We start from the raw sequence: 13,131 nt of genomic DNA, 5'->3' as shown, positions 1-13,131 counted from the left end.
TCACATACCTAGCGCTCCGCTGGGAATTGAAACCAAGAAGGATCTTCTGGGCAATGCTTGCGGAAACGGAAATAACATCCCCGCATAGCGGGAACGTCGAGAACTACGTTGTTTGAAGCTCCAGGATGGAATTGGTGGTTTTAACATAATTGATCACTATGTTCAAAACTACCAAAACCTCATGGAGAATCCACACAAGTGGGACTCAACGCTCCTGACTTGCGAGGAGGTTACAGACCTGCCCGCATCATACCCAAAGACCAAGCAGGAAACTCGGGAATTTCTGCAAGTGATAAGGACTTCCGCGGGAGGAATCCCCATGGAAAACCTTAAAAAACCCTTTTCAAAAACCCTTTGCTTAAGTCCAAAAGTTCACTTCACTTTATTAAACACTCATGAGAAGAACATTGGACTGGTGGGACTTGAAGAGGTAGGTCCCAGCAGAGCCCAGTTGGACCCGCAAGACTCACCTTGAAGAGGAACGTCTGCGCAGAAACCAACTGGATCCGCAGGACCAACCATGCTCAGAGACGTGACGTCCTTACGCGCAGTACGCAAGCTGGTCCCGCAGGAAATGCCTCCCAATGGTGAAGGACTCCGCCTGTCCCCGCAGCCTCGGATACAAGCCATCAGGGAAGGCCACCCGCGCAGCAAGGCTACACGCACAAGGCACTTAGCTCTCAATCACTCAGTGTCACCTGAAGGAATGAGCAAAGCCGGGAACAATCCCGCGCAAGGGCGGGAGGGGGAATACTCCCGCCCAAATAAGCCAGTCCGTACGATACAGGAAGATCTTCTGTACTGTACCTGACGAGGTATGGGAAAAAGATCTGACTAAAGAGACGACAGCTTACTGACACAGTATGGCGAGCAGCATGCTCCTGTACTGTGTCACTATTAGCCGCTGCCTACTCACCAACTACTGCCATACCACGTGCGTAGCCGCCAGTTGGTGGAAAAGGAATAGTACACAGCAGGCCTGGTCACTATCAGCCGCTGCCTACCCACCAACTACCAGCAGGGCACGTGCGTAGGCCACTGTTGGTGGAACAGGAACACTGTTGCAGCCGGCCATACCTCTTTGGAAACCTACCTTCGGCTATAAATACCCCAAATGGTATGACCATCTCATCTTATTTTGTATCATCATATTATACCTGATATCTGCTCTAGCAATCTCTTAATATACATTTATATTTAAAGAGCAATCTAGTCTGATTCTCACGCCGGAGGGTGGTCACAAGGAGGAACCCCCCCCCCCCTTCTCAGTGACAAGCTCACGGTGTCTGTTTTGCAGGTTATCAGAAGAACCATCTTCTCAGGGTCTAACCCCTCGTGGGAAACATCTATCTAACCCCCAGGTTACCAGTAATCTGCCCGGGGTTCGGTTAGTGTTTCTTCAATAACCCTAGTTGTTTGTGACACAATCTGGCCTTCGATAGTCAAATGAGTGTCATCCTAATCATTGGCACTACTTAAGTGTGTAAGCCTTTACGCTATAAGCCACCCGCTGACAAAAAAAAAAGCATACGACATGGAATGGCCTCATGGACAAGGGCGAAGCTTTATGGGGATTGGGGTGACCCCGTCACTACCGTTTTTCAGTCAATAGGTAAATTTCGTGATTTTTGTCCGAAAACTTTTATAGGTATTGAGCGTGGTCACCCCCGAGGTATTTCTCCAAAAAGCTATCGGTCACCACTGAACCTTTTTTTTTTAATAATATCTCAGTATTTGATATTTTTATATATATAATAAAACCTCGTATTTTTAAAGACAAATACTAAAAGCTTTGTTTCGATAAAACTCATTAAAGAGGGCTATTAATTTGTAATGGTGATACACTTGTTTAAACAACAACAAAAAAACAGGTTTGTTATTGGGTTAGGGTTTGAAAACCATCTACCATTCATTTGGTTCAAAACTCAAATTCACTGCTCTTATCAAGTCACTAGAGACCACCGGCCACCACTAAGCACACACTGTCTTCCGCCATTATCGGCAACCATCCTGAAGACCACCAGCCACCACATACAGGACAACGCCTTCAACCTTGAAGACACCACACACACCACAACATCAAGTAACCGCACCCTTCCTCTCGCATTATCATGAATATTTTAAGTCTATTTTGGTTAAAAATTATCTAGTTTTTTTATTATTTTTTTTATTATAAGAACAATCATTTGTATGAACGAAGAAAATTTAAATATTTAGATATTATATTGTTTGACCCAACCGAAACCGGATCGGCGACCCGAACCAAATCACCACCCGACTCAAACCGAAAATTTTTAGGTCCATGACTTCAGTCACCACTGTTACTAAGCTCAAGCTTCGCCACTACTCATGGATCGACTTCAACAACTCCTCTAAGAGGACCAAAAAAGAAACAAACTCAACACTTAAAAGTTTAAATCGTTAGATCCCAAAACATATCTAAAACTGAAGTGCATAATCAAGAAAAAAAGTAAACACTTTCAGTCTGTCATACATAAACCATAAACAAAAGTAAAAGGATAAAACAAAAATCCATTTCGCATCAATAATGCTAACAAGATCTTGATATCATCTTTTAATTGAAAATTGCTAACACAAACTCAAGCACAACCTCCTTTGGTTGTGAAATCAACGATACTGCATTGAGAAAAAAAACAAACAAATTAACAAAATTTAATTGAAACAAATAAAAACCGAAGTGCAAAAAATAAAAATAAAAATAAAAAATAATAATAACCTTGATGAAACCAATCTCCTTTGCATTACTGTGGAAGCACTGCCTGCAGCACATAAGCCCATACTTCCTGATCAGCCCATGAGAGTTACCACATACCCGGCTGCAACCGAAGAATCACAAGTCAAACCGAGAGGTGTAAAGTGTAAACAACAAGCACAGCTGTTCGCGAGCTACTCAGGATCGACTCGCAAGTAAGCTCAAATCAAATTGAACTTAAACAAGCTCAAGCCCATTAATAAGCTTGTTTAATAAACAAGCCTGTGCCCAAGCTTCACTTATCAAGCTTGAGCTGACTCTCGCACCTAAACGAGCCTATTGCTTGAATAACTTTTATTTATAATATTCATTTAATAATAAATATTGCATATTAAAAAACAACTAAATAATATATCATATGTTAAATAGAAAACTAAAATAAAAAATAATTATAAATATAAATATATAAAAAAGCTACCTAATAAATAGTAAAACACTGTGGCTCGAGAAACTCACTAGCCAAGCTTGAGCCTTTATAAATGAAGTTTGAAATTACCTGAGCTCATGCTCTCTATAAGACGGTATAAGTTAAGCAAGCTGAGCTCGAGCCTAGTCGAGCTCAAACCAGGCTCATTTACACCACTACACAAAACATAAAACCAATACACAGTATATAGATCCAGATATAACATGATTTAGCATATATAAACATACAGCTTGTTAGCAGCAGAACTAAAAACATATATCAATGTAATAAATCTATTGAATGGCATAACTTATAGTACAATACGAGCTAAAACATGAATAGGCTGAAAGATAAAGGATCTGTGAACGAACCAGGTACGAGATCCAGGGCCGTAAGTTTTGGGGTGCGAGTTCCAGATGTTCGAGTGACCCATGGTGGCTCGTGTATGGAGGCGATGAGCTCTTAAACTAGATGAGATGAATTGCAAACCCTAGATTTTGCACGAAATGAGCTTATGGATTTGCGTTTTATATTCGTTTTAGCCCACGGCCCAATAGTTATTATAAATTATCCAAACGCAAAATGAGGCCCATAGCCCCCTCTATGCTGCTCATGAGTTGAGTCAAGATAGGTTCAAGCTTGAAATTAAACGAGGAAACTTAGCTACGTTTGAGCTCAATCTTGAAGTTAAACAAGCCTAAGATTGAATCGCGCAAGCTTGAGTCGAGTTCGGCTTGATTACAAAAATAAGCCAGCTTGACTCATGTAATTTCAAATCAAGCTTGGCTCGGTTACAATAAAGCCACACTCTAGTTCATGTATCAATCTTGAAACAACCCAAAAAAAAAACTAGATTAAATATAGATAGTTTAAGGGTAAGTCGTGAGAGGGGTTTTGACCGAAAGGAGAGGACAAAGGCGAGAACTAAAAGTCGGCGCCTTCTTTCTTTATTCTAACACATTAAAAAAGACATAATACAAACTCTTAAAGCACATTCTTTTTTATTTAATTGAGACTACTAAAACTCGCTCATACATTTTCTTGCTTTTAAACATGTCTATTTTAAGGGTATGTTTGGTATGACTTAATGGAATGGACAAGGAAATGGAATGAATGTGGGAATGGAATGATAAAGAAATGAAATGGATCATTACCATTTCATTATCATGTTTGTTTACCATATAGAAATAGAATGATCATCCCTTTATTACCACTACCACTACCACTACCAGTATGATGTGCTTTAAATTATACATAAATAATATTATGATTCCATACACTTTTTAATATTTTTGAGCTAATTTTTGTTAAATATTACTCTTAAATAGCTTATACTTAGATTTTAAAGGTTTTAAGTGAATAACGAGTAAATATAATAATGCTAAATATTAAAAGTACTAAATAAAAATTAAGCATGACATTAGAAAAATCAAATGTGTACTTTGCGAACTTAAAGTAATAATTAAATAAATTATTGAACTTACGTTAAGAAAAGAAAAAAAATATAATAAACATAACTGAAATCATATGTGTATATATTAATATAACTAGCTAGCTTTAGAATCTGTGTACTGTACGAGATGCTTATAAAAAAATACAATTAAAATATACATATTAAATGACTATTTTTTTAACCTATATTTATCAAATTAAATGGTTTTGTAAGTTGAAAATATATTTTTAATGGTCAATTCATACGAATACGTGGTGTATACATACACAATTTCTTCATAATCACGAAAACAACAAAGATGCATCTGGTGATTTTATAAGTTGTAATATCTTTTAATGAAATAGTGAATTATAACAAAAGATGATAAAATGTTGCACTATTAATGACATAAAGATAGCATCATATATAAAATTAGGGTTCTCAGTTTTACCTGAAACCCAACCCGAGAAAACCCGTAACCAAACCCTAAACTAAGCCGACTCGAAAAACCCAAACCCGAGAAAATACTTACCCCAATCGAAGTAATTCAGGTTGGTTCTTGAGTCTGATTTATGTGTTTCAGTCAACCCGAAAAACTCGAATAAACTTTAAGTTTTAAGCTAAATATATTTTTAGTTATAATAGGCTAAGCCTCCACTAAAGTTATTAAAATCTGACCTTAATCGACTATTGGCATTCCACCTGTTACAGATCAAATGCTTATTATTAATTTATAATTTGCGTTTATGACTAATGGTAACCGTAATTGAACAACCACAACACAATTGACTGGAGACGATTATAGTTTTAGTTTTTTTTACTCTTCTTTTAAATTTTTTTATCAAGTTATATTTCTTTGTTATTTAGTCATTTATGTTACGAGAAAAGAAGATATGTATTTTCAGTTTTAACATCGTAGTGTTGAAAATAATTTTGTTTCTCTAGGATACTCGAAACCTGATGTTCGGATATTTTGTATATATATATTATTGTGTTAATTATGTAGTTTTGTTTAATATATTGTTAGAACTTTGGTACTTCATACGTGCTTTTGTATTTCAGGTCATTGATCGTTAAAGATGCTAAATTGGAGACTTGTACGAGCATGGAATGATATCTTCGGAAGACCGGAGCATAAATTGAAGTCTTAGGAAGTGTTAGAAGGATCCGGGAAGAGTTTGGATAAGACACCTAAAGCCAATGCTAAAACTGAACAAGATGGGTTCATAAAAAGCGACCAGGAAGTAAAACGAGCATATCCTGGGCTAGAAAATGAGTTACAAGACCCATAATATATGAATTTCAGGTTCTCAGCGAGAGGAATCCAGATATTAAGTCATCTAGGACAATCGCGTAGCAAGATGGTCAAGGGAGGAGGGTCATCGCGCTACGCGATGGTCCCCACCGACGGGAAAGTTAGGGTTTCTTAGTATAACTTGTTTTGATGACCCTGGACGCCATCATTGAGTTCCAGGCAGTTTCTAGAGCAGCAAGAGGAGAAAATCTTCATTCCTATTCGTCTCAAGGCCATAGATATGATCCAAATCATCATAATCGAAGACAGAGAGATGCCAAGATGCGGCTAGATCCTTCGAGTCATACCCGGGATGTATAGTTTGTAATCTTCCAGTTTATTTCTCATGTACTAGAACAACTAATTGTAATTCTCTTGATGTTAATCTATGAGCATTGATGTTTAGTATGTCTGTACATTCAGTCAGTTTAGGTTTTTGTTTATCAGAACGATTAGTTTGTCAGTTGCTATAATAATTGCTCGTATGATTGTTTTGATCTGTTAATTGTGAGAAAGCATAGGTTTGCCCTTAGTTGAGTCACAATGGTAGGGACCATTTGATAACCAGTGCTGTGTGTTAACGAGTGTGGATGCCTAAGGTTTAACCGGTTAGTCAGTCTGTAGTTGACACAAGATAGTTTATCTGTTAAGTGCATGAGTTTACTGTTAGTTTGCTTACTTGAATTCCCGGGTGTGATTTGTTTGTTATTGATTGAATCTTTGATTACTTGCTTGTTTATTTTAAAACTCAAATCGTTTGCTAGTATGATCACAATTGTTAATTGAACTACTTCATAATGTTAGGAATCAGTTTCACTTCACACTGACCACATACTCCTCGTGGTTCGACACCCTACTTACCCTAGCTTGCTTAGGTGATTAGGACACTAGATTTAATTGTTTTTGACTAGATAGCGACAGTCTAGCATCAAAATAAAGCCGTTGCCACAGAGTTAGTGTGCTTAGTGTTTTTGTGATTAATTAATTTCTTTGTCTAGTTTAGTTTAATTTAGTTTTTGTTTTTAATTTTAGTTTAGTTTTATTTTCCCATTTTACGCGGGGTGTGTTGTTTGTGTAGGTAACAGGTTTATGCACACCCGCCATTCAGGAAGAGGTTCTTCACTGATTTACGAGCCAGAAGGCGAACGTATAGCTCGGCAGAACCGTGCTCAGATCAGACAGCCAGCCATGGAAGGTCAGAACCAGAACCAGAATCAAAACCAAAACCCACCACCCGAGAACAATGTTTTCCAACCCGAACCTAATCCACCAAATAACCAAATCCACAAAATAATGACCAGCCACCACCGATAAACACCAATCCACAACCACAAAATTCAGCTCGGCAATCTAGAAACCGAAACCAAAACCTTAACAGACCCGGGCCATCAGCCCCGAACAATACCCCTCGTCACCGACAGCCAATTATACGGGATTTTGATCATGTCAGTATTCATGCTGAAGACGAAGAAGAGGGAGATGAGGAGGAACGAGAACCGAGGAATGATGGTAGTAATGGGGATGATTGGAGGGTTAGACGGAATGACGGGCTTGAGCTGAGAAACGTAGATGAGAAGGTTGAGGAACCGGTTATGGTGAGAGGTGACAGGTGGAGGAACAGAAACCGAGATAGAGATGGTGCTGGAAGATATCGGGAGGAACGAAGACATCCAATTCAGGTTAACCGGGCAGGTTTTGAGGAACTGAGGGCCAGACGAAGGAATTATGGGCCTCCGGTTCAGGGTGTTAACAGTCGGTTCAGACCGGCTATTTCAGATGGTGCCTCACTGATTGTCCCACAGGTTCACATACAAGGACAACCGACATTCAAATCCCGTCCGTCCTACATTAACATAGTTCCCCACTTTCACGAACTGGGATCTGAAGGCCCGTATTCACACTTGTCAGATTTTTCAGCTATTTGCGGGTCTATCGGTGACGGTAAATACGATCAGGATGAGGTTCGGTTGCGGTTGTTCCAGTTTTCACTAAAAGACAAAGCAAAACACTGGTTCAACTCGCTACCGATGCACAGTATTGAGAACTGGGGTGAGATGCAACAAGTTTTCCTTAACGAGTATTATTCACAATCAAATACCATCGAGGCCCGAATGGAGATTCGACATTTTTCATAGTTACCGGGTGAGTTATTTCACGAGGCCTTTACTCGTTATAAGGAAATGATTAGGAAGTGCCCGCACCATCAGATCGAGTTGTGGGAATTGGTTAAGTATTTCGTTGACGGGTTGACATATGAAGACAGAAAGCATTTGAAAGCCTTTTGTAATAGTCAGTTGTTGAATCAACCCGTGGAAGATGATTGGGATTTTTTGGAGTTTATGTGTGAAGATTCCAAGTCAGAGGTAGCTGTAGATCGAAGACGAAAACACGGGGCCACTAGATCGGTTAAATCAGCCTCGAGCGAGTCAGACAAAATTGCAGAGTTGGAATAAGAACTCGCGGGTTATAGACGAGAGAAAAAGAAAGAGGTTAGTAAAGTCGGAGTGAAGTTCCCGGTTTGTGCAGAGTGTGGTGAGTTGGGGCATAAGACAGAAAATTGCCCCGAGTTTGATGAGAACGAGTATCCCGACGAGGAAGTTAGTTATGCGTGCGGGGATTCCAAAGGCCAAGGGTTTAATTCAAACACCTATCACCAGGGCCTGAGGAACCACCCGAACTTCAGTTACGGGAATGTCGCGGGTCAGTCAAACCTGAACTTTCAGGGGTCCAGTCAGAACCGATAGTAGAACAGCTACCGCCAGAGTGGTTATCAGTAGGGTTCATACAATCAGAATAGTAGTTGGGAGTATAACAGAGATGGTTACCGGGGTGACAGTTCGTCGGGTAATCAAAATCAGGACCAGCAAAAGGGTAATTCAGGTAATTCGGGTAATACAGACGAGTCGGTATATTCAAAACTCGATGCATTGTTGAAGCTTGTGCCAGATAATCAGAAGGAAACGCAGAAACAGTTCGAGTTGAGGGATAAGTCTTCAGAAGCAATGTCGAAACAGATTGGTCAACTCACAACAGATGTGGCGAGATTTCAGAAAAACACGTGCCATTTACCGAGCGATACCACAGTAAACCCGCAACATTCCAGTTCAAGCTCTAAGAAAGGAAATAATGTGCACATCAATGAGGTAAGTCTTTTACCTCATTTTGAAATTACTTGTGTTGAAGTTGATTCACCGCCACAGTTTGTTGAGGCAGTGGTGAATGATGTTAGTGATGAAAATGACGGTGTTGGTCAAAATGAAACAATTTTCCAAAATGAATTGAAACTATAAACAGATGAATTGTATTTTTGTGAAAATTGCAATTGTGAAAAATGTTTAAATGGTAAGTTGAACAACAGGATAGATGAGGAGGTGGAGGATAATACCCTTTCAAGTAAACTCCAAGACCCGAGAGTGCCATTTTTATCAATTCAAATTGGGGAATTTAAAACTGATCGGACACTTCTAGATCTTGGAGCATGTGTTAGTATCATGCCCGACAGTTTATATGATTAGTATGAGTTTGGCCCGTTAGAACCACTGTGGTGTTGGTGAATCAAACTCATACACTCCCTCGAGGCATGGTTACTAATGTAATGGTTAAGGTGGATGAATTTAGCTACCCAGTTGATTTCCTTGTACTTGATTATGCTAAAGGAAATATTGCACAATCTGAAGTCATACTGGGTAGGCCTTTCCTCGCCACAGCACATGCGGTAATTGATTGTGCTAAGGGGGTTTTGGGAATTAAGTGTGGGAACCGTGATAAACGGTTACCATTGTTTGAAAACGCCACTAACCCTTTTATTGACAAGTGTGCATCCTTAAGCAAGGATCACACACAAGAGAAATGTTTTGTGATTGACAGGAATGAGCTAAAGGGTAGCATAGAGGTGAAAGGACAGAATGAGATATTGCATGGAGTTAGAGATAGTAAATAAGTAACAACAAGAAAGGAAAAGAAGACGAAAATGAAAGAGGTAAAGAAACCACCTAAATATGATGCGAAATGGAGGTTGGCAAGGTTTGAGCTGGATTATGGCGTGCCAAAAAGTTGGATGCAACCTCTTGAGGAGGACCGTGCAAGTAATGAAATGACTGCACAGGAACGGGTCAGCCGCCCACCTTGAATGCCAAAAAAAAATTGTCAAGAGGGTGGTAATTGTACATTTTGTATATTTTTAGTTTGCTTTTTTTTATTACTAATTGTATTTCAAGCGTACCATCATAGCAAAAGCTAAGTGTGGGGATACCGCAGGGAAAAATTTAGGATTTTGATGTGTGCGGTAAAGTTATGTCAGAAAACGATAAGTGTATTGATTCGTTTGTGAAGATGTTAAAAGATTAGAATTGATAGTTAGAGGTTCATTTCATTTTGAATTGAGGTTTGACAAGCAGATTGATGGTTGAATGTGTTCGGATTAGTATGAATATGGACCGAGAAATTGCATCAGTTTGATGGTTGTTCGTAAGTTTGGACTAGTACAGTGAGTTCGGATTTGGTTTAGTAACAGTTTGATAAAGGTTTAGGGTGATTTAAGCTTGATTTGGACGGATTTTAAGTTTGAAATTGGTTTTCAGAAATGAAGGAGATTTGAACACTCATTCGTTATGATGAAGACTCATTCGTTATGATGAAGACTGATTCGTTAAAGTCCTAATGACCCATTCGTTCAAATCTAACTGCCCATTCGTCAAACCATTCGCTTCCGTTTCAACCAGATTCACTAAAACACATTCGTTATATCTCTGTCGCTAAAACTCATTCGCTAAACGAATATTGATCCATTCGTTAAACAATTCATTCGTGAAAATCTTTAACGAATATCACACATTTGTTAAAGTAATTCTCAATTTAACGAATATCACATATTCGTTAAAGTAACTCTCTCATTCGTTACTATACCCCAATCGTGTGAACAGTAAACAATATACTTTAAAGAATTGACAAAATTGACCCTTGAAGTTTAACCAGTTGTTTCATTATGGCTTCGCAAAACGTTTCTTACTATGCATTAGCCTCTCAGAACGCGTTAATGCAACAGTTGCTAACCATGGACAATGAAATCAGAAGTCATAACAAATGTCCCAAATTGTTAAAATTGTCAGACTTTGCTCGCTGGGAACCGAGGTTCTGTGCTCATTTGGGATCTGTGCATCCTAGTAGTGTACGTTTTCTCGACGATGTGTATGCAGCACCTTTGATAGGAAGTGACAACATGGGGTGGACTCCGAAAGCATTCAAAGATTATGAGACTCAAGAGTTAAAAGATTTTGAGAATGAAGCTAAAGCCTACTCAACTCTCACTATGGCTTTACCAGAACAAATTTTTCATCAATACGGTACCATTAAAATCTGTGCTTCATTGTTCACAACTCTGAAGACAAGAAGTTTGGGAAACACTCTTGAGAGTAAGAAGACTCTCGTAAAATTTCAATTTAGAAATTTTATTTTGATAAAAAACGAGACAGTTGAAGAGATGATTAACCAATTTAGTCATCTGATTGTGGAGATGTCCAGTGTAAATCTTGAGCCAACCGAAACAGATAAGATTGATAAACTGAAGAATGTGTTACCTTCTTCATATTCAACTTTTCTGTTTGTATTGAAGAAAACGGTTGCTTTCAAAACACCGAGCTTACTGCAGTGCAATTTATTAACAAGATTGAGGAAAGGGAATTTGATATCAAATGTCAAAACTCATTGAAGGAAAATCAAAACCAACATTATTTAACTCAAAACCCTTCACTCTATGGGGGTGCCTTGCCAGCAAATCATTCTTCAAGTTCTGTACCAATCAATGCTTTCTTTGCCCAAGCTCAAGAAGAAAATCCTAATGTAAACTGTTCTCCTAATGTATGCTTTATGTCAAATGGAGCTAATGCAAACACAAGTGCTCCATCATCAAGCTTGACTAAAGTAAATCTGCAAGAGGCTGAACAACAGTTTGTATTCTTGTGTGCTTTCATGACTTCATATGAACAGCTTGTTGGAAACAAGATTGCCACAAGTGAATTAACAGATGAAGATTATGATCAAATTGACCTGGATGATCTTAAATTAATGGATCTCAAGTGGAACATGGCTATGATCGTTAGAAAGGTAAAGAGATTCATGCAACGTACTGGGAAAGATCTTCCTGCTTTGAATAAAAGGGTCGGATTTGATAAACTGAAGGTGAAATGTTATAATCGCGGGGACTTTGGCCATTTTGCCAAAGAATGTGATAAGCCAAGAAAAGATTATTCTGGGCCACGCAATTCAGAAAGACCTTCAGGGAAGAATTCATCTGGTGGGGATAAGAGTAAAACGACTGTATCTGGTGGTGAACAAGATAAGTCTCCTGCTACTCAAGCTCTGGTGGTTAATGAAGCTGTTGATTGGTCTCAACGTCTGTTGGGAAATCAAGCTAATATGGCAATTGTTGAACCAGTTGAGAAATTCGAAGATGCTAGCAGTGATAATGTATCTAAGGGAATTGATTCATCTGATTCTGAGACAGATACTAATCAAAGCCTGTCTTCTCAAACTGAATCAATCCCTGATCAAGTTGAATCTTATGCAAGCATGGCTAAGATTGACGAGGTATGTTTTCAACCTCAAACTAATGTATCTGAACCTTCATCTGAAGTGATTGATTGTGCTGAGTGTGTTGTATTAAAAGTCAAACTTGAAACAACATTAAATCAGAACAATACTCTCACAAAAGATCACTTTATGATCAATGAATGCGACAAACAGAAAACAAAATTATTAGAGCAATCAACTCTTAAAATTCAAAAACTGTCTGAAAGCAATCATGATCTTAAAGCTAAGGTTCAGTGTAAGATCATCGAATTTGATCAACATTTTAAGGAGATTCTTCGACTCCGAACCTGTATTTCCAATCTCGAAAATGAAGTAATGGAACTTAAACATTCACATAAGAAAGTGGAAAAACAGGTTTGGGATATGTCGAAATTCCACCTCCTTTTAAGCATGATTACAGTAGCATTCCCGATGTGGAAAAATGTTCATATATGCCTATTGTTAAATCTAAAAATGTTGATAAAATTGAAACTATTCGTGAACCGATTCATATTAAAAGTAAAAATGTTTTTACCAAAAATGACTTGGATGGTTCAATCGAGGCGTTGTCCGAACCAGATGAGATTGTCAAAAACAACGATATACCTGTTGACAATCACATTCTGTGTGAACCCGAAGATTTTGAACAAGCAACGAAT

At 38.5% G+C, this 13,131-nt stretch overlaps 1 protein-coding gene across 1 annotated transcript; it reads right to left on the bottom strand.

Annotated features, from left to right (window-relative positions):
• Nucleotides 1-2,611: 2,611 nt before the first annotated feature.
• LOC143589854 (small ribosomal subunit protein uS14z/uS14y/uS14x) lies at nucleotides 2,612-3,700 on the bottom strand. The gene is made up of 3 exons (XM_077070497.1): nucleotides 3,551-3,700; nucleotides 2,738-2,837; nucleotides 2,612-2,637 (listed from the first exon to the last, which is right to left on the bottom strand). Exons 1-3 carry the CDS (start codon nucleotides 3,610-3,612, stop codon nucleotides 2,629-2,631), a joined length of 171 nt encoding a protein of 56 aa, XP_076926612.1. The 5' UTR covers nucleotides 3,613-3,700; the 3' UTR covers nucleotides 2,612-2,628.
• Between the last annotated feature and the right edge of the window lie 9,431 nt (nucleotides 3,701-13,131).

This window comes from Bidens hawaiensis, unplaced genomic scaffold, assembly GCF_021521415.1.
Source record: "Bidens hawaiensis isolate Kalapana, Puna unplaced genomic scaffold, B.hawaiensis_p1.1 tig00001597_1, whole genome shotgun sequence".
In the NCBI taxonomy this organism is placed as follows: Eukaryota; Viridiplantae; Streptophyta; class Magnoliopsida; order Asterales; family Asteraceae; genus Bidens; species Bidens hawaiensis.
The sequence above is the reverse complement of the archived record's forward strand: the minus strand, read 5'-3'. Positions and strand labels throughout refer to the sequence as shown.

What these genes read in the sequence shown, in the direction of transcription:
- LOC143589854 (XM_077070497.1), bottom strand. Translation starts at nt 3,612, where the DNA reads ATGGGTCACTCGAACATCTGGAACTCGCACCCCAAAACTTACGGCCCT. An exon ending in GGCCCTGGATCTCGTACCTG is followed by an intron (nt 2,838 to 3,550) that starts GTTCGTTCACAG and finishes CTTCGGTTGCAG; the next exon opens with CCGGGTATGTGGTAACTCTC.